The 22648-nt window shown below is 44.6% G+C and overlaps 1 protein-coding gene across 1 annotated transcript in view; it reads left to right on the forward strand.

Moving 5' to 3' along the window:
* LOC119456545 (inactive peptidyl-prolyl cis-trans isomerase FKBP6-like) overlaps window positions 1-21847 on the forward strand; it is a 33600-nt gene extending 11753 nt beyond the window's left edge. The window contains exons 3-6 of the mRNA XM_037718376.2: window positions 2692-2941; window positions 11755-11958; window positions 18454-18677; window positions 21444-21847. Of these exons, the coding sequence (XP_037574304.1) occupies window positions 2692-2941; window positions 11755-11958; window positions 18454-18677; window positions 21444-21753 (988 nt within the window). The 3' untranslated portion in view covers window positions 21754-21847. The remainder of the gene's footprint in view (window positions 1-2691; window positions 2942-11754; window positions 11959-18453; window positions 18678-21443) is intronic.
* The last annotated feature ends 801 nt before the right edge of the window (window positions 21848-22648 follow it).

Below are 22648 nucleotides of genomic sequence, written 5' to 3' on the forward strand. Positions count from 1 at the left end.
TGACTTGAAGAGGCTCCTTCTGTTCTGCCTGGAGAACACTTACTTTACTTTTGAAGGCACCTACCTTCTACAGGCAAGTGCACGGGACACCAATGGGTGCATCTATTTCGGTAACTGCTGCAAATATAACAATGGAATGGCTTGAGCATCGAGCACTCTCCTCTTTCAACTCGCCGCCCAGGGTCTTCCTACGTTACGTTGAAGATGTGTTCTACATAATTCATCAAGAAGAAATTTCTTCATTTTTGTCGCATTTGAATAGTATTAAAGCGTCTATCCAATTCACAGTCGAGGAAGGAAAAGACGGCGAGCTACCTTTTCTGGACGTCCTCGTGAAACGTGACCGGCACAGTCTAGCACTTTCCGTGTACAGAAAGAGCACACACACAGGCAGGTATCTGCATTTTAACTCAGTGCACCCGACGAACCAGAAGAGGACGGTGGTAGCCTCTTTTGTCAGAGGAACCAACCGTATCTGCACAACGCCATAAAGCCGGGCTGCTGGCCTACAAGGAGTGTACCAACATCTCTCGGCATGTGGCTACCCGAGGTCGTTTGTGAACTCGGTGGAATGCCATCTGTCTCGGCCCTCAAGACCTGACTGCGTGCTCCCCAAAAAATGCGCCGCCATACTGTATGTGCCCGGTGTGAGCGAGGGCTTAGCCCGCGTTCTACGCGGACTATGACGTCCAGGTAGCTCACGTGCCATCCCAAACATTACGCCATTGGCTGGTAAATGTGAAAGACAAGCTTCTAAAGAAAAAGTTTCCTGGCATCGTCTACAGGATACTATGTGAAGACTCCGACTGCGTGTATAGTGGTGAGACAGGCAATTTCAAACAGCAGTTGAATAAGCAGCGTGTCAACGATGTAAACAAGAAAAAAGTTGCATCAAACGCCTTGGCAGAACATGCAGGTAACTTGGGCCACAGGATTGATTGGGATAACGCCAAGATATTAGAAAAGGAAAGAAATTTGGCTTCAAGACGCCACTTGGAATCCCTCCTAACCCAAATGACAGATAGCACCCTCTACCAGAATGACGGACCTCCCCCCCCCCCCCCCCAATCTGTGCTTGTGGCATTGAAAATTGCTGCCACAAGCAAGTGAAATTTGTTGCTGGTTGATGAGTTTAGCAACATCTTTCCGGAGTGCTGACGTGGAAGGAGCCTCTTCAGAAGCTTTCGTTGCTGAGGACATATCTGGGTTCCTTGGTGTTTCCTTGCTTCTTCTTGAGACAGGTTTTAGGGGCGAAGCAACTTAGGGTCGAGGCTTGTCCGTCCGTCCACATTGTCCATGCTCACGGCCAATGTTGGCCGCGCCGTAGCCATAGCAACCAGGAGGGCGGCGCGGCGCATGCACACGTGGTCTCCTCCTCGCTAGTTCCTAGCTCACTTCCCGACCCCCGCTTCTCTTCTCTACGCGGCTGTGCTCCCTCAATGCCCACGCAAAAGACGTTGAACGAGATCCCATACTAACGAAAGCAGACATCCTTTGCTTTACCAAAACGTGGAACGCGAGACCGCACATCAATGGATTCTTCCCCGTCGTCTGCACAGAAGAAGCGGAGCATTCGGCGGGTGGTGTTGGGATGTACGTGAAATTGCCAGGGACCGCGGTGGATCTCGACCTACCAATAACTAGCCAATCTCACAATGGCGAACACGTAGAAAAGTACATCGATCTAGCCATGCGCGGAATACGAAACAAAGCACAAGAACAACCCTTTCATACTTGTCAGATACTTCAACGTAGACATCACGGACAGCGACTGGCTTGTGCAGTATATCACGTCTCGATACGCTCTACGATACATTTCGTATGACTGGAAACAACCACCAGGGAAACATGCATAGACCTTGTCTTTGCCAACTTCAGGCTAGATCCGATCGAAGAACCATTGGCTCTACATTTCATGGACCACAAAGCAGTGATAATGAAGGGAAAATGGAATCCAGAACTCAACACGACATACGAGTTATGACAAATAAAACATTGTATATACTGTACACATGCGTTGTCATTCATTTACATGCTCGAGTGGGCAATGACACGGGTGATTTACGGTAAGAACAATCCCCAGTGCTTCGCTTACTCGTCATGATTCACTTCGTGGAGATGCGTGGATTTTTTAAAATCCTGTTTGCCACTGAAGCAACCTAGTGGTACTCAACTAATTTAGAACTAGGGTCTAAAAAGATTGCCAAACTTGCTACTTAGTCAAATTTGCAGTTTGCAAACCATGTTTTTAGGTGCTTGGCCAGATTATTAGCAGACACAGAAGTTTCCACCTAGCGGCTGGTGTTGTCCAAATGCATGAACAGGCAGCACAGTGAGCATACCTGAGCTGATAGTGTCAGGTAAGCACCAGCAGGGACCCCGTGACAGTGCCGCCTTCTTACTTTTGATATGCTTTACTGCACGGCAACGTTCTTGACCACAATGTATGCTTCACCGCAAAACATAGTTGCATGTGCTGAAGCTGACTTAAAACGACAACGGCAATTTTCGGGAGTTCAGATATTTCGAATAGTAAAGGTGTCTTTAGAATCGAATACTAACTTATTTGAATTCAATATTCAGTATATTCGTACACTGCTAGGTAAAAGTGCTGGATTGTGTTACTAATATCAATCATTGGTGCAGCCGTGAAACATGGCATTCTCTCTTCTTTCTCTCTTGGCAACACAGTCTTGAAGAGCTGATGGTCCCTGGTCTGGCAGTGGCAGTACGGAGTATGCGTCGAGGTGAACAGTGCCGTGTAGTGGTCTCACCTAAATATGGGTTTGGTGACCTGGGTTGCCGGCCTCGCATCCCACCACGTGCCACTCTGCTCTACGAGTTGACACTGCTTAATTTCATAGAGACTGAGTTTGATGGTGACATGGACGGTTTGGAGCGTGAAGACTACAGAGAGCTTCCCTTTGACGTTGTGTATGAGGTAAAATCATTGTCATGCTGCATTTTCATGTAGCACAATAGGCCTTTCCTATATAACTCTAGGGGCCAGCTGTTTGTTGCATTTGTCACTTTTGCTCCATTAAACCTGAATTAACTAACATTTATTCAATTATAAGGCGGTCGGGATTAGAACGTGAGGGCGCTCTAGGGGAGGAGCCAAGCAAAAGTATTAAGCAGATTCACTGCAGTTGTTGTAATCTAGACAAGCAGGGCGTTGTTTAGGTGATAAAGAGTGTGGAAACCAATGTTTATGCCCATGTCCTTTAGCTAGGATAACGCAAAGTCATGTTAAAAGCCACATGCTTGGTCTTTTGAGAGTTCAGTGGATTACCTTGTGAATCAAACAGACTGTCTTGTGAATGTTCAATGCAATGTGTATTTGGCGCCCATGTGTGTGAATTCTCCGATGCCTCCTCTTAGACACCGAGTTTTGTAGGGGTAGAATGTGTGCATGACGTAAACCCGTCTCTCCAGTTCCATATGCTGTCCCTCGCCTAGCCACACCGTCCGAGTTACAGCCTACCAAAACAAAAATTGTGTTCACGTTTCTCTTACTAAGTGCCCCTCCACGGCTCTAACTGTGCATCTCTTCCACTCTACGCATAATGGTTAGAAAAATGTACCAAAACACAAATAATGCACATGAGTTTCTCTCTTCTAGCGACCTACAACATCCCTTCACATTCTTATCCACGCACTTTAGTCACTCTTGCATGTAGTGCTTGGAAACATGTGGCAGTGTTTTTCTGTATCATGAGATTGAGCTGCACTTGTATTGAGCTATTTGATGATAAGAAACCTGGCCGAGACGCAAAAGGCGGTGGGCTAGGCAGAAAGAGCCTTGCTTTAAAAAGTAAGAGTGTGCACATAAGGCAATGCAAGGACACGAAAAGCCACAAGCATCACCTGTACATGTTGACCTGTTTCAGATTGGAGTGGGTATTTAGGGCTCCCGGTTCTTCCATCTGTATTGGTTAAAGAGAAAGCCATATTGATTTACTCTGTAGCTTGGTGTACTACACTAGAAAAGAGTGTCTTTAATGCATTCTGATAAGAGTTAAGAAACTCAAATTAAATTGGTGCACTGTCTACTAGAGCACTGCACGGGCCCGGCCCGGCCCGCGGGCCGGGCCGGGCCGTCCGAAGCATTTGTTGGCGGGCTCGGGCTTGAGGCCGCGGGCCCGGGCCGGGCTCGGGCTTGAGGTCGCAGTCCCGGGCCGGACTCGGGCTTGAAGCCACGGGCCCGGGCCAAACTCATTGAAGGGCCTAAGTAGGCCTTCGAACACACGCGACCGTTATGCATTGCATGGTTCAACACATTCTGTGCCAAGGGGAAGTGACACGTGCAATATGACTGTCATCATCATCATCATCCTATATTTATGTCCACTGCAGGACGAAGGCCTCTCCCTGCGATCTTCAATAACCCTGTCTTGCACTAGCTGATTCCAATTTGCGCCTGCGAATTTCCTAACTTCATCACCCCACCTAGTTTTCTGCTGTCCTGGACTGCGCTTCCCTTCTCTTGGTATCCATTCTGTAGCTCTAATGGTCCATCGGTTATCCATCCAACGCATTACATGGCCTGCCCAGCTCCATTTTTTCCGCTTAATGTCAACTAGAATATCGGTTATCCCCGTTTGTTCTCAGATCCACCCCGCTCTCTTGACTGTATATCTTATCAGATGACTATATCTTATCAAAAAAATAGTAAAACAGATGAAGTTGTCATTCTTAACAGCGGAGCTGTTTCAGCCGGGCCTAATGTGTCCACTGAATCCAAAAATGTGGGCCGATCCTGGCAGCAGTGCAGAAAGGGTCCAAGCGCAATAGCACATACACCTGTGAACTAGCGAAGCTGAGCCTGGTTAAGTCAAGCTAAGAATGGTGGGGACGAATTGCCTATCGATAAGAAATTGATAGCCAATCAATAGCTAGTCGATAATTGATCAATAATCAATAAATACTTGAAAATGCTGGGGATGACTTTAGCCTAGCCCAAATACGCGGCCAATACCTTACGATAGCCAATCAACAGCCAATCAATAGCTAATCGATAATGAATGAATAATCAATAAATTCGGATAACTTGGTAGTGCTTAGCCTATCCCAAATACGTGGCCAATATCTTGCAATATACAATCGATAGCCAACCAATAGCTAATCGATAATCAATCAATAATAAATAAATTCCGGGAAATTCTGGGGATGACTTGGTAGTGCTTAGCCTAGCCCAAAAGCCAGGACTAGCTAGGTGCCCATCATCTCCGCTGTCTCTTTAGCATTGCGCCGCCAGTGCAAGCTACGCTAATTTTTTTCTTTTCCGCAAAAACGAACCTTGTTTCCGCGTAAGGAAAAATAAATTATACAAAGAACCACTCCTGAAACCATTTCCATGTTACCGCTTTTGCGATCGCACTATTACCAGTTTCGATACTATGGCATTATTTTAGAGCTAAGGCCAGTTACTTTTGTGCTTCAATGCATAAAACAGCATTTTCGTCAAAAAGTTAACTGGAACGCCCATGCATTTCGTCGGACACTTTGAAAATTAATATATCGAAACGGTTCAGTCCTGAGAATTCGTTCCAAGTGGATACGCCTTGCGAACTCAGCGGCTATAATTCGTAGATTGAAAGATGTGCCATAAAATAAATAATTAAAACGTTAATTAGCGTAATAATGTTAATTCTTCAATTAGGTGTTTTTATTTCTTGTGTAAGTAATGGCCGCCTCATCGAGTAGTTTAGATCAAGGATTATAATTGCGCTATCTGCCACAGGCAATCTTTAAAAATTTGGTTCAGCTAAAATGAAACGCCCTGTATATTTGGATGCTAAATGTCATCATAGAACCATATCGTACAAATCAAGGTAAGTGCATGCGCACCACCAGAAAAATAGTAGCACAGCCAATGGGCCGGATTACTGATGTTCCCGCGGGAGAAACAAAGATTTCGGCCTTTTATTGCTTTATACTGCAGCTTTTTAAACCTCTAGAAGGTGAGGCTGACAGATACAGTACAATCTGTAAGTAAAAAAAAAAAAATTTTTTTTCTTACAGGCCGGGCCTGGTCATGCACACGTGGGCCCAAGCTAAGCTTAGTAATGAACGCCCGGGCCCGGGCCAGGCCCGGGCTTGGAACCACGGGCCCGGGCCGGGCCCGGGCTGGTCTCGGTCATGTACGCCCGGGCCCGGGCCGGGCTCGTGCTTTGTATTACGGGCCCGGGCTGGGCTAGCGCCTCGTAAAGCAGGCCCGGGCCGGGCTCGGGCCGAAAAATCAGGCCCGTGCAGTGCTCTCCTGTCTACTACTTTCAGGCACATCCCCCACTGCTGTTGACCACCTGTCAAGCAGAGATGAAAGTGCTGCGCCACTTGCGCCATCTTGCGCCAAACCATCAAGCTGCACTAACCTGTGTCAAAACGCTAATTTCGAATGAAGTCGCTAAATTTTGCGAGATGTGTGTGTTCAGTGCAACCACACAGCTATGTGTTGGCTAGCGTTTAGCCTTGGAATCGAAGCCTAAGCAATCTGTTTCAGCGTCGGCTTCCTTTTGGTGTGGGTGTGGTGGTGGCGGATTGTAACTTGACCACAGGAAAATGAAAATCGTTTTATGGTATACAATGCATTAGAATGTTTTATGAAGGTCTTACGCGTTTACATATTATGCGGACCAGCTAAAGATGATTTGAACTAGGGCTCCTTTTAAGGGGCAGTTGGGAAAGAAAGCCGCACTCTCAGCTGAATGTATAATTTGTACAGTCTGTTCAGCGTGTAGCTCAGCAGTTTCGTTGTAAATTTTAGGGCTTGCTTGTGTGCTCTATTGGTAAATCTGCATCAATTTATGGTGAACACCATGAGTGCAACGTTTCAATCGATTTCACACGTTCGCCACGTCCAGTTACTGGGACGCAGCGCACTGACAAACGACCTGCTTGCATTCTTGTAACTTCTTGACTGTAAATATCCAGGGCAGCCGTAATCGTCACTCAGTTTTGGACTCCTGGTACTCTACTTTCTGCACGACCACACCTCACAAAATCAGATTTTCGCCACCACAGAATGCAAGCCAAGGATGTAAAGTTTTGGTTTTAGTCAACCTCAGTGGCCAAATGGCAGTCTTAAAAGGTCAGAGAATATGCAAACAACAGAGATTGCGTTCATGACAACGATGTTCATGATGCGACTTGCGTAGATCGAGTCCGAAAATTTTATTAAGCCATCGTTCGGTGTCCAAAATATCGGCCGCCGTTTGAAATTGGCCTTTGTAGGGCAGCCCAAATAAACGAGTTTGTGCAATATATTGGTCAGCAACAGTGATCAGGAAGCCATTGAAATTCTTTACCATTTATTCTTTTCAAAAACATCATTTTCTTTCTTTAGCACATGATGTGGAATACTGGTAAACATGCAGTGACCAAAGAAGTAACTTTACATTTATTCTGTGGTATAGTGCTACCCCAACTGAAGGTCACCAAGAATTTAATAATAGCAGAAGGCACTACGCCAAACACCGTTCACTTTATACTGATGGGTGTTGTTCATGGTGGTCACTGTGAGCATTTCTTGTTCATTGTGCACAAACACATTTAATTAACTAAATTTATAAGCTTTCCCACAGCGTTCCCACAGCTCACATAATTCATAAGTCAACGAAAATGTTGTGGAGGACATTGAGATATGATCAATACCTGCACCTAGGATTAGTGCGGGCCTTTTTTTTTAGTGAGAACAAAGGCCTATGAAATTTTTTTAAATGTGCTGTGTCCATTACAACGCCTCCGTGCTCCATAGATTGCATCAATCTAAACGCAAAACTCATCAAATGCGGACACTTGGAACAAGCGGCCATGCTCTTTTCTCAACGCAACAGCAGCTTCGGCTGTGCGTATCTTTGATCCTTATCAAATGCGGACTGGCACGATCTTGTAACATTTCTCTTTTGAAACTGTTACAAGACTGCGTCCCTTGTTTTCACGCGCTTTATATACACAATAAATACTAGATGATGTTTACAACCAAGAATGTTAATATTATTGGCGCAGGGACGTATTGTAATGTAAATGTTTTTCTTTTAAATTTGAAGCTTTTTTCTTCTTTTTTTTTTTTTTGAGTGCGAAAAAGATCAAACAGGGCATTGGTTGCTTTACACGCTGTTATAGGTCATTTCTCAATGTCCTTCAGAACCTTTACATTGGCACTGTCACAGCTGTCCCCGATTCGTCGTCAGCGCAAAGTCGATCGACGGGGTAGACAAGCTGGTTGGTCGTTCCGTACTCAAGCGAGCACAGTGAAAAGAGTCAGAGTCGGGAGTAAACAAAAAAAAAAAAAACTGACATTTATCGACTGATAAATATACACAAATTAATAAAAATAATAAAAGAACACAAGACAGACTAACACACTTGAACTTAATATAGCACAATGATGATGACAAATAAATACGAGCCATTAACAGTAGATATACAAATGAAACAGGGCGCGGATCAAATATACAAGAATACACTTAACAGTAATTGACTAAAAGAAAGTTGAAAGGAAAACAACCGATGTCATACGCGTGGCCGGGCAGCAGCAGCAAGTCCATAAACCATGAAGTCGGTGCACAAAGCCTTCCCGAAGAATGCTGGCGGTCCGATCTTGTCGAGGTGGATGCGATTGCCGAGCTGGGTTTCCCGGGAGTCTAGATTTGACGTCTTCTCTCAAGCAGGTTGAGCTAACTTGAGGCAAACTACCGTGAGCTTCGTTGCAGACGTTGGTTTGTCGTCTCGTACGTCAACTAGTTCCTCGGAGTTCCGACGTGGCCAGGCGGCCCAGGCGATACTGGATGGCACTAGCCCCCCAACGGCTTTTCAGCAGCGCATAGGTTCAGCTTCTAGACTAGGGCCCAAAACCTGCGCTTAAATAACCTCTCCTTTCCTTAGTTCCCTATGTAGGGGAACTGCCGGTATGCAGAGTTCAACTAATTAATTCACGGCTCCTCCCAAAAGTCTTCGCCGCGCTCCTTTCACCATGGACAAGAACGGTAGATTCCCCTCTCTCCAAGGTCAAGGGCCAAGGTCGAGCCGGTACTACCAGCGGATGTACACGCACACTTCTGGGCCCGTAATCAGTGTGTCGCGTCTCGAATCGAGATGCCACCCCGTGAGGCCATGACGCTTTTGATGCCCGCAATTCGGCGTGTCGATTGTCTCGAAATTATACGCTGCACAGTGAGGACCCCACGTTTTTGACGCCCGTAATTCGGCGTGTCGCTAATCAGCGTCAAAACCACTCGAAAACTCTCGAAAATATGTCGCTCCGTGACAGTCGCTAATCGAAATTATACGCCGCATAGTGAGGACACCAGTGTTATTGGCGGCCGTTAATTGGCGTCAAAAACCACTCGAACTCTCGAAAATATGCCGCTCCGTGACAGGCACATTATCGAATAAGCTAATAAATATAGCTAATTGAGTGCTTGTGCACAACGACAAAAAATAAGAACTCTTGATTAACATTACTAAAAGCCTATCAACATACAGTGAGTGGGCAATATTCGCGTAAAGCCCTTGGCCACATTTAGTTGGCACATCCAGTATGTAATCTAAAGGTGGTTTCTCTGAAACATCCTTTGTCGGGTGGATTCCCTTTCAAGAACTTTACTACAACTTGCATGCCTCTGCTGAGCTGATTCGCCGTAACTTAATAGTGTTCTGCAAAGTAAAATAAAGAACACGTTTCTTAATTTTCCTGCATTTCACTAATGTTGAGCATTACCAAGCTGCTCCAAAATTGGAAATTCCTTCTCCAAACTTGCTCCAAAATGCCAAATTTGCTGCTCACAGAGTTGCTCGAAAACTCCCTTGACTGCTTCCATCCCTGTGTCAAGGCAACAGCAGATTTAAGGGGGGGTTAGGCACAGGGCAGCAGCCTTCTCTGACGTGCCCTCACTTTTGCTAAATGAAAAGGAAAGAAAGAATATGATATGTAATGTATGATTACATGTGATAGCATTCTCTCTCAGCTATTTGTGGCACCTTTTTGAGCATGAATTATTGAATACATCAAAAGATTAAATAAATCAAACTCTAAGTATCATTCTTCTGTGTTTGCCTAAATGTTTATTTGTTGTATGAGCAGTGATAGTTTCAAAAAGCTTATTGCATACTTCTACTTTCAGCAAGTATATTGTAAGTTATGTGTGATGCAACTATAACACCAACAAAAAATAAAAATGGGTGTATTGTTTTACTTGTTAGAAATGAAAGTTTTCCAAGGGCACCAAAAAAAAAAGTTAGAAGCTTACACCCCAATCTTATCACTTCAAATACAGGTTTTCTGTATACTGTAATAATGTGTTCAGCATTCGCGAATAGATAAATTTGGTGACCTTAGTTTCAATTACTCGGCTAACAATATTTTTCTATCTGAGGTCACAGAATGTAAGCACCTTGGCCTATAGATAACTAAAAACCTCAGATGGAATCGGCGCATTGATACTGTAACTACTAATGCCTGTCGTAAATTGTTTTTCCTTAGGAGAGCATTAAAACTGTCCACGTGTACCGTTCGCTTATTAGCGTACAAAACAATTATACACCCAGTACTACTAGATTATACAGCCAGTTATCTGGGATCCTGCTTACGCAAACTAACATCAAAAAGCTGGAACAGGTGCAGAGAAAGGCAGTTTGCTTCATTTACAATAGCTTCTCCTGTACCTCAGTAACAGAACATTTAAAACAAGCCAACATGCGTGCACTAACAGAGCGCAATAGAGTTTCCCAACCAAAATTTTTATATTGGCTTGGAAATGAACATTACAATATATTAACATCTCTGATATAATTAAATTTTCGTCTGGTTATGCCACAAGACAGAGGCATCAGCTAGCAATGACACCGTTCCGCATAAAAAACAATTGTTTTAAATATTCCTTTTTTCCTAGAAGTGTGATTGAATGGAATAACTTGACTAATATTGAAGTTACTCAGCCTTCGTTGTCTTCATTTGCTCCTAACCTCTGTTGATTTGGTTACAAGCTCAAATATGACCTTCATTACATTTTATTTTGCTGCGTTTTATTCAAAACTGATGTTGTTTGTATAAGCAATGTACTCCATCTTGCTTGGTTTTGTTTCCTGTATTTGTACACTGATATATTATACTTCCACCCTGCTAAAATCCCTTTGGGGATTGCAGTATCTGTAAATGAATAAAATAAAAAATAAATTTTAATATATTTTATATATATGTACATACACACACACACTACAAAAACTTATTTGCTTAATCTTATTTGTAACAATCAAGCACTTGGTGTACTGACAATGAATAGACAAATAAAGAAAGACAGTTGCAGCTACTCTTTTTAGACACAGAAAAGATTTATGGGTCAGTCTTAATGAATTAAGATATGATGCCTAGTTCAGGAAAAAGTGCTTGGAGAGGAGTAATAATACAGATTATTAGTCTATCTTATAGAACACATTTTCCCAGGCAAATTGAAGTGTTATGCCAGAATGTGTTCAAGAATTTGATAATTTTTTATGCATAAATTGTCAACAAATGTGAGTCTCATGCCAGCACTTATAACTTAAATTTAGCTCTACATGAAACAATTTTTGGCAATCACATAGGAGAGACTGTGATCTGTGCAACGAACCAAAACTAACGAGATGTGAACGATCCTTGGAGCGTAATGATGAAATGATCAAAAACGCATGCTTTTCTGATAGGTATGCCTTGCAATTTTAGACACAGCCTATTTAATGAATGGATGCCCATTGCTCGCTCTGTTTTGAGTGCAGATGTGCTGCCGCAAGCACCGAAATGGGAACCGCTTCTATGGCGCTGACGACTATGCAAGTGCAGCACGCTGCTATGCTGCGGCCGCCAAAGTTTTGGAGTGGATGCAGGAGACTGCGGACAGCGAGTACCGCCACCGTGAGCTGCTGTTGAAGCTATACGCCAACCAAGCACAGTGCGCATTGCGGATGCGTAATGCAAAACTGGTAGGTTCTAGAGATGGGGGCTTACAATGAAATCGAAAAATATTAACAGCCGAGACAAGACATTCTACATTGTCGCATGTAGTACTGAAGTACCAAGTCAGTGGATCAGTATGACCACAGGGCAAGGGCATGTGTCATAGCCAGGCGAGCAAGCACAGCTGTTGTACCTGTGTTGTGCACCTCCAGAGTACTATAACCATCTCAGGTGCTGCGCATACTGTTGCACACTTCAAGATAGCATTTCCAAGACCAGAAACACCAGCAAAGATATCGATGTTTTAAGTGCATCACATACATCTGCTTGCATACATCACACCATCATCAGTTCAGAGGGCGAGAAGGTTTTGGCTCACTTGTGCTCTTATTTAGCAAAATAAACTACACCACACCAGCTTTGTTTTGGAGATAAAAGAAAAGAGGAGTCCTGCATTGGATTATCATTCGGTGGACACCACAGGAACCAGAAGCCAGAAATCGCAATGAGCTTTGAACTTCTCATTCCTATGGTTACGGTAATCATAATTCACTCAGGATAGTGGGAACGTGTGTGGATGTGTGTGGATATGTTTGCGTTGTAGGTATACAGGGTGGAAACACTTCATACCTAGTGAAAATACTTCATCCATAGGACATCCAAATCATTTCCCAATGTCTGCACCATTTCGGAGACAAGTAAGACATCCGCTGAACGTCCAATTTCGGATATCCTACCGCAGATGTCGCAAGGATATCGCACGTAGACCTGCTTCGGATATCCTACTGCGACCCAAGGTTATCCCTCAGATATCATTTTCGGCATACAATGTGTGAATGTTTAAACGTCCTCCAATTTAGACTTTCTCTTTGAGTTTCCGCCATAACAGAATTACTTTTTCTCACATGTTCGAATTACAATCCGAAGCCAAAGCTATCGTGTGCAGCTAGCACGTGTGTATGTTGTACTTTACGAATTTTGTGATGCAATTTACTTTGGAAACTTCAGTTATCTAGTTCAATAAGCCACTTGCGATTGGTGGAAGGCCTAGAAGAATGAGTATACTGCACTCATGTGTGCGCGCGTAATGTGTGCACACAATGTATCAGTTTTTGATTCGTGGGCGCTCTGCCCACTGCATTTGTACACAGCCCGTGCTGCGACCGAAATATGCATTATAGAAAGAATGTGCAGAACACTTCGGCATATGTTCGTCAAATGTGCACATCATGTCCCCATAATGTCCCTTGTGGACATGCAAGGGATGTCCATGGGACACGAAACATGCGGCAAAACGATCATGTGAGGGACATCCGCTGAATATATTCAACACATCCTATAGGATATCTATGTCCTGGCAGTGGATGCCAATAGGATAACCATGGGACGTTTTTGTTGTCACTGGAAAGCTGTTGAAGAGTCTAATACAATATATACGATTTTGAGATCAACCATGCGTTGTCATGAGGTCTCCTCTGGCACCAAGATATTTGTGCACTCATTGCCTTTCTAATTAGAAAAAGTTATGTAGACAAGATCTTAATTTTTTTATTCAATGGGAAAGCTGTTATTTCATCCTAAAACATCATACTCAGTGGTCTTCATTGTACTGTGTCTTCTGTAATTATATTTTCCATGCTTTACTAGTAGCGCACAAAATATATGAAAAGTGCAACATGATTGAGCGCCCAATGTGCACATCACCAGACGCTGAAAAAGTGATTTGAATTAAGGAACTAACTCCTCTCATTGCCTGACTTGGCAGTTGCTTGGAAATGCCCAGCTGTCAGTGTTTGTGTTGGCTTCCAATGATCGTCAACCGCGTCTTCTGAATGATGTAGCAGTCTACGCAATGACCAGGCAATTGCAGTCAGGCATTGAGTGGTTTCAATTCCTTCAACTAACTTTTTGGGCCACCTGCTGTCGTAGCACACTCAATCACGCAGCACTTTCCACATTTTGCGTACATGGTTCGAGTAAAGCACAGAAAAACTAATTACACAGGACATAGCACACTGAAAATGACTGAAAGAGATGTTTTAAGATAACAGCTTTCAAATTGGAAGTCATGCCCTTTATCTTACAAACTTAATACAGTAAAACCTCGTTACAAGAGACACTCAAGGGACCCGGGAAGCATGTCTCTTGTAACCAAGATCTCTTGTAACCAAAAATTCTAAAAACACTGAGGAGTTGGACCAGATCACACTATTATACATCAGCATCAACGTGTGTTTAAACACATTACAGGAAATTGCTCAGGATGGCTTAAAGACGTCATTCATAGTAGTCTGTTCCTTAGTGACTGTAGATTGTATTAGCTTTCTTCCCAACTTCTGCAGGTAAAGCACTTCATTTTGCAAGCCTTCCTATTGCTCACAATACCTTTGAAGTGCTCTTAGATGTTCATCAGCCTCAACTGCCGACACTTTCTGTCCTGCAATGTCCTCGTTGTCATCCTCCTCCACCTCTATTAATGCGGCCGTGTGCTAGCCGTGTGTGCAAACGGCGCACAGCTACTCCGTACCGTAGAACTCCTGGGGAGTCTATAGTGTCCGCTCACAGTCGAACGTAACGCGGGATGCTGCATTGGTTTTTCTTTTTTATTATATGGACACTCCAAGCGCATTTCTGCTGTGGACATGGTCGTGGACGGCACTGTGAGGTTCTGTATAAAGTCCAAACACGGTAACATCGCCGCGTGCCGTATGCAGTATGTGCGAGTGAAAGCTTGCGAGGGTCAACCGACGAACTGTGGCTTCATCTCGCGCGCGAGGCAAGGGGATGGGGAGGGTTTACTCCAGCATATCTTGAAAGTGACCTGCGACGTGGAAAAAGTCCGCACCCGTACAGGCCTCATCTGCAAAGTGATCTGCGATGTGAACAAAGCGCAACTAGTGCTGGAAGCTTCGTATGCCTTGTGCTTTCAACGTTTCATTCGTATTGAAGCGAGAAGCAGCACGAAGGTCAATTCACTCGCTGCTATTGCTGCGCCTCCTCACTCCAGCGTTTTGACAGCGAGTTTTCGTGGTCATCAAGCAAGATGTGTTCATGTTTACCTGTGCACGTGTTATACCGTGCTTGTTAATTTAGTTAATATGCGAATGTTTACAAGTTTATACGGCCGATAAAATTACTTTCCTTAGTTAGTATAGTCGTCTACTATTTTGCTTCGCCTTTGGGGTGAGACTGCGACATTTTTTTATGTCGGCTGTCTTTAGCCCCGGCACGACCACGCTTGCATGATGGCTTCCCTTCCGCGGTTCAGTTCCACGCAACCTAGTAAGTGCACGAGCGGAGAAGAGGGGGATACGAACTGCGAACGGAGCGATAGTGACATGAAACAGGAAGCAAGCGAAGAGTGGCAAAGACCCACAGCAAGAAAACCGGGCCGTTCGCACATCCGCCCGTGTCCGCTCGGCGCTATTCGGCTCCTGGCATTTCGAACAGAGCCGTCTCATGGAAACGTGGCGATGGCGCCAGAGTCAGAGTCTGACTACCAGTATACAGTTAAACCTGCTTATAACGAACCTCCATGTAACGAATTCCTGGATATAACAAAGTTTTTCTATTCCCCGCCGTTACTCCATAGAAGCACATGTATTTGAGACCCTCTATGTAACGAAGTGGCAGCAGGAGACCCCCTCGATATAATGAATTTTCCCCTCCGACAACCTAGCGATTTCGCCCCAAATTTTGTCATTTTTGCACGAGCAGCAGCCGGAAGCACCTTCTCCGCCACGACGGAATGCGAAGCGAGCTCACGTGTGCGTGCGTGCGTGTGCGAGGCGGGCCTGCATCCCTTGACCCGCCGATCTTGCCGCCGCGGGCGTGACCTTTCCCCCTCCCCTCATTCAAACCTGATCCTGCCGCTTGCTGCAGCTGGCCTAGCCCGCCAAGCCGGCACACTCTCCTTTTCCAGTTAATGTTGCCGACGCGCTAGCTGGTACAAGCTGTGACACATCACACTCGAAGAGCGCGGACACGCGCTGTCAAACGCTGGCGGCGTGTGGAAGCGCCGCTGGAGAAGCGAGCGAAGTGACCTTCGTGCTGTTGTCTATCGCTTCGACGCAAACTGAGCGCCGAGAACACACAGCACGCACAAAGCGACGAGCTGCCGACGCACCTACACTGCTAGGCTCTGCCCCAACGCAGATCGCTTTCAAGATATGGCCCGCGCGACCGCGCGCAGTACGCAGTTGATGCCAGAGTACAGTACAACGCCACCCCGCTATCCCTCCCCCCTCGCTGGTGCCTCAAGCGCAACGGAAGAAGGCGCGCTTCCTTCCTGCTTTTCTTGCGCGCGCGAGATTTAGACGTGGTCGTCGGCTCCCCTCGCACGCTTTCACTCGCACATACAGCATATGACGCGCGGCGACTGCGTTATCGCCCTTGGACTTTATACAGAATATCTATGAGCCAAAACCAATTTTAGGGCCACAACGTGTCATAGACACCATCTTTACATAGCAAATACGGAGCTCAAGGGCCATACTTTTGCTGGCGGAAACCGAAAATATGTCATAGTTGTCGCCCCCGGCATTTTGGGCGGCCAATGCCATCGTCAAGCCACCAAGCCAAGCGACAAGAAAAGTCAAAATGGCCGCTCGGGCCGGCGCGGGGTGGCAGTTCGCAACGTATCATGCGGGAACGGTCCCACAGTTGCGACGCAACAGCAGGGTTACCAATGCATTGGGTTCTATGGGAGCTGTGCCGGGACCGGCCGAAAGCGACATACCAGCCGGGAAAGCGCAGCCCCCGGGAACGTAACAGCGGGGTTCTACTGTAACACTATACGACGCTACGACGCCATCGTGACGCTCGCTCTTCGTTTCCAATGCCTCGCGCTTGTGCGAAACGACACGCGTCCACGCATCCAGTACCTGGTGTGACATTCCAAGGATGAGTGCTTCGACGAAAACGGAAAACGGGCGCGCGTTACAATTGAGGGCGCGTTAGAATCGAGTAAATACAGTAAGCGTTTCTTTTTCGAATTTTCGTGCCGAACCTGCATAAAACGAAATCCTCTTTATAACGAAGTTTTTCGGGAATTTCTCGATTTCGTTATATCCAGGTTTAACTGTACAAAGCGACCAGCGCCGTGGATGCTGCAACGGTAATCCAGCTCAATGGTACTCTGTTGCAGGGTCAGTGTAGCGATTATAAAAGCATAATGACAGCAAGTTTGGTGCAATTTGTAGTCGCAGCCATACGAGGAATGAGCTGCGTAATGAAACAGAATCGAGCCAAGGGTGTGAAAATTGCAGTGCATACCGATTGGTACAAGGTCAGCCGCGTTGCGCGAGCGTGTCTAGCTTGTGTCTCTTCTAAACAGTGAATAAATTAATCTAGGGACCTAAAAAATTTGCCTTTAGTAAGCGAGTGTCTCTTGTAACCATGTGTCTTGTATGCGATGTTGTCAATGTGGCGAACATGGGAAAACCAACCAAACCATTTTCAAATGTCTCTTATAACCGAGTGTCTCTTGCAACAAGATTTTACTGTACTTCTTCAAATATTTTTCTCTCATTACCATGTAATTAGAACATAAAAACTCTCGTGGCAAAACAGGACTGATGACTGACAACTGTAGGACTCGTAATCATGTATTCTGTGCTCCGCCATGGGCTTCTTAAACTCTCACTTTTGTTAAAACTAGAAAGCTGACACTGAACCTGAGAAAGGTTGTCCAGCTGAGATTAAGAAATGAGCTGAATGCTACAAAGTGTGGTTCTTACCTTTCTATAAATGAGCAAACATGTAATGCCTGCACGTGTGTACAAGCAGATGCATGAGATGCATTTTAAACATCAGTATCTTTATTGGCACTTCTGGTCCTGAAATGCTATCTTGCAGTATACAACAGAATGTGCAACACCTGAGGTAGGTATAGTACTCTGGAGGTGCTTAGACTGAAGGAGGCGGTACTGAAAATCCTTCCTGTTCGTGCTACCTTTAAATGTGGCAAATGATTTCCACAGTCAGAGTGGCATGCCTGGGAATTCTTGCAATACATGTACTATATAGCAATGTGAATCACTGCTGCCCCTAACAGTGAAGGCAACTTATAGAAATCTGGCAATAAATGCAAAGAGAAAATGAAATGCCAGTGTTGCCATTGAAGTAACAAGGCAAGGTGCTCCGCATGTAGAAACAGTGCTTATCTTTCACCACTTTAGTCTATCGAATTGCAAGAGTATGAAGTGAATGCTCGATCACAACAGCCAGTGGGTGTTAGACTTGTGCAGGCCTAACAGCAGCTCCTTGCATTGCTACATTACAATGGCATGGAAAAATTTAGCTGAACACACCGCATTGCCCTACGCTAATTATGCAGTTGAGCCCACGCAGCTGTGAATATGGCTTTGCCCGTACCACATTTGGTGGGAGGAGCTGTTGACATTTAGTTGCTGTGCATTTTCTGTCACTGGAAATTATGGAGAGCGCTGTGGTTAGCCTCATGTGTCCTCTTTCAGTGTTTGTCACACTGGAAAGAGACACCTTGCCTTACTCCCCTGCAGGCGGTGGCCAGCGCGCGGCGTGCACTCCAGCTGGACCCTGACTCTGTCAAGGCACTGTACCGGTGTGCAGTGGGGCTGCGCATGCTCGGAGAGTTTGAGGAGGCGGCTGAGCTGCAGCGGCGAGCCTATGCCCTGATGCCCAACTCGTTGCATATAGAGCGCGAGCTCTGTGCTCTCAACAGAGGCCTCTTCAACCAAAAGCAGGAGGTAGCTCAGCTCTGCCGGTATGCTCACTTGTTGCCTGCCCTTTGTGTTCAGCAGAGGCTTTCGGTTACATAAGCACGCACCAGAAGCAGTGTTGTGTCTATGATCAACAAAATCTTTGTTTTATTCCACAGTGCCGGCTGCTGTATGTGTAAGGAAAGAATTTAAATCTGGTGGCATGTGTTGGTACAAGTGTTATCATACAAACATATATTATTTGTAGGGTTATGTAGTCTTCTTGTTCAAGTAATTCATTTTAGTTTCAGCATTGTATTAGATGATATAGTAAAAGTAGCAGAAGAATTCCGACTTGTACACCCAGAGCAGCCACACGACCTTCATTGGAAGTAGTGATGAACAGGATATAGAGGCTCCTTCTATAACTAGCGATGAAGTTAGAAACTTGCAAAACATGTCCCAGGAAAAAGTGACAGGGAAAGTTAAATAACAGTCGATTTAATCAAATATGAAGGAGATGTGCTTGAAAGGCTTTTGTGGCCCTTTATATGCAATGCCTCATGACTTCAAGTGTACCAGAGAGCTGGAAGAATGCCAATATTATACTAATTCATAAGAAGGGAGACGTTAAAGAATTGAAGAATTTTAGGCCCATTAGCTTGCTTTCAGTATTGTATAAAAGATTCACCAAGATAATTTCCAATGGAATCAGGGCTACACTTCAGTCAACCAAAAGAACAACTAGGCTGGCTTCACGAAGTGGTATTCTACAATGGATCACCTCCACGTCATCGATTATATTAGGTAATTGAAAAATTTGCAGAGTACAACCAACCTCTCTATATGGCTTTCATAGATTATGAAAAGGCATTTGATTCAGTAGAGATACCTGCCAACATGGAGGAATTGTGTAATCAAGAGTGCACTAGACATACGTGAATATCTTCGGAAATATCGACAAAGATTCCACAGCTAAAAAAGGTGAAAAAAAAAAAAAAAAACCTGGCAGTAGCCAATTCAATACATAAGTAACAATTCTTCTGTGTGTTTGTTCTTGTGTTGTTATCACTATTTTATTTCTCTCTCTCTTCTTCACTCACTATGCCCCCTCCCTCTTAATCTCTCTCCTGTGTGCCTTGTGCCCCTTCTAGGGGCAGTTGCTAGCTAGTCCTCTCTGTGATTATTCTATGTATGCAAATATAATGTAGTAATAATAATAATAGAGTAATTAGGTGAGGCTAGGTTCATTATAGTTATCTGACATAAAATAATCGCAGAGCTGTGTGCGCCTGTGGCAATTGTAGCTCGTGCACAGAAGCACTAATTCAGTGCAATTTTTTTCTCTGCTTGTGCTGTTTACTTCGTGTGCTCGCACTAGTTTATGTGGTGTTCGAAGACAGTTCTCTTGAATATTCATACAGTCGGCTTCCGTTAATTCAACCCTGACGAAATTGATTGAACTATCCGGTTGGTCAAACTAAACAAGATGCAGAAAAAACCCGAAAACACACTGCTGATTCATTTGGCAGTATTTGCCCGAGTCTAACATGCCCCCAACTTAAATGCGCGCCCACTTTCTATGTCTCCAAAGTAAAAAACTTACGTAGAAATGACATTAATGCTGCTAATCAAAGTAAAAATGTAATGTCCACCCGAGGTTTTAGCAAGAAATATGGGCGAGAGTCTAATATGTGTTCAACAATGGCAGCTGGTTTCCTAAAGTCAGCTTCACCAGCCGAATTTTAAGGTCAGTTTCATCGCAGTAAATTCTTGGTATGTGGTAAAGCATACAAACGCCGTGACTGCAGTGTTGCTTTTGTGTTTGATTCTACCGTGCAGGCAATTTTAGGCCAAATTTTCTTGAAAGAAAAAGAAAAAAAAAGCACGTGTTAAAATCGGGTAAATACTGTGATCAGACGTAGTCAACTATGGTTATTGCTTGAAAATCTTCCTGGGGCAGGTCAGAAACAGGCGTTTTTGAAGAGAGATGACATGTGTTCAATGCGTTCACTGTCCCCTAAGCTCCACTGAAGCAGTCGCTGCCATTAAAGGGGTCGGGGTCACCCATAGGGGTCAGGCGTGTTGACTGGTCAAGTTTTGATTATCTGGTGAAGGCCAATTTTAGGATCGAAATAACAAAAGCTTGGACCCATAGATATGAATGGGCGCCAAGCCGGGACCTTCGGTCGGGATGTACTGAAAAATCAAATTAAATGAAGTCAAATTCACAGAAGTCTACTGTATTCAATTCGATGAGGAAATCAGTATTTGAACACCCCTCTATAGAATTAAGTCATTATTTACATTTGTATATATTATTCTGATGTGTCAACTTAGTATGCACAACTGTGGACAAAGTGCCGCAAAGGGTTAGCAAGAAGCTAAATCAACTAAATGAGAAATGTTAGCTGATCGTCAAGCTTTGTAAAAAGCTATCGATGAAAGAAAAAGGGGGAAAGGCGGTGTGGTACATGTTCTTTTCTTTTCTCGATACTGCATTTGTTAGCAGCATGCTGGCTCACTGTCTAGGTGTAGTTTTGTGGACATAATGCATCGTACTGTCTTTTATATCTGTAGGAGACATGAATCCCTAATGAGCATGCTGAGTAATGAAAAATATGGGCCTTTTGGTCGTTATGAAACTGGTACTGTGATTAAAGAGGGCTGTTGGTGCATGCAGTAATTTCACTGCAGATATGTTACACACACCACCTTCAATCTCTGAGTGCCGTTCCTGCTTTAGGAAGCACTTTGAGGCATACGATGTCACGCACGAAGGCACATTTCTCAAAGAAAATATGGTCACGTGGCCCTTCCTTTTCGAGCAGCAACATGATGCGTGCACTTGGGACTGACGGCAGCGCCTGTGAGGAGCGTGAGGCCAGCTGTAGGCGTCTGCGCCTGGCCACTGAACAGGCTGTGGAGCCATTCACTCGTCATGTGATCCGCAAGGCAGTCGAGGCACTAGCTGCTGCAGAACCTGGCACGGAGCTGCCGTTTGTTGGTGACTTCAACCAGAAGGAGCTGGCATATGTGCAGATGCTGTGCAATGACCTGGGTCTCCCTTGCCGTGAAGTTGACGGTGGGCTTAAGGCTTGCCAGGCAGCACTGGTCCGCGACACTTTCAGGTGCGCCTGAAAAGTGCAACTTGTGCATTAATGCATCGCTTTAAGTTCACGTTACAATAAAGCTGAAAATACTAAGTGAAATAAAAGAAGCAATGAACTTTGTGGAGTGCCAGTGCATAATTTTAAAGTGAAACTGCTCAAGCAGTGCATCGCTTGCTGCTGGACTTTTCAGGCACAGAACAGATTACTTAAAAACAATTATGTCAAATGAGTAGCATGTGGAAATGTAATTTTCATTGCCAGTGTACTGAAGACAAACATAATGCTGGTGAAAGTAGAATGGGTCTTCCAAGATCCACACTTGCTTGTACATAGCTTTAACTGCCTTTTAAGAAACCTGCTGTGTAGCCTCATTGAGAAGTGGTAGCAGACCAACACTCTCACTATATAAATTTTTCTTAGATAGATGTGTTCCAATATCATGAAACTGTTGATTTAGATTGAATGCAATTGACTTTCATAGCTCATATGAATGGGAAGCACTTGAAAAAGTTAATCTTCTCTGTAACAGAGCTTGCACAAATAGGTAAGTACTTCCAGTTGAGTTGAGATAAATGCTAACAGCAGACTCTTAAACCTACCACGCAGTTATCATTTGTATCTGTGCTTACCTTGTGCAGGCACTCGGAATTTTGAAAGCTGTTAAATTTCAGATCTTTCATTGAGTGTGAATTGAACTGCAGGAGCTATATTCAATTTATGTTCGAAATCTCGTGCCATTTGCACATCCCTAGTTTATATCTCCTGACTTTTGCCAGAGAATCCAGGCTCTTACACCAGTTGCAGATCCTGCTCCTCATAGTGTGACTTCCGGCCCCCTTCCTTGTATTAGGTCAAAGAGCCATCCCTTCTTAAATAAAACATTTCTTAACGTCACTCAATCCGTCAGCTGTGTGGAACTCCGT

This window comes from Dermacentor silvarum, chromosome 6, assembly GCF_013339745.2.
Source record: "Dermacentor silvarum isolate Dsil-2018 chromosome 6, BIME_Dsil_1.4, whole genome shotgun sequence".
NCBI classification, from domain to species: Eukaryota; Metazoa; Arthropoda; class Arachnida; order Ixodida; family Ixodidae; genus Dermacentor; species Dermacentor silvarum.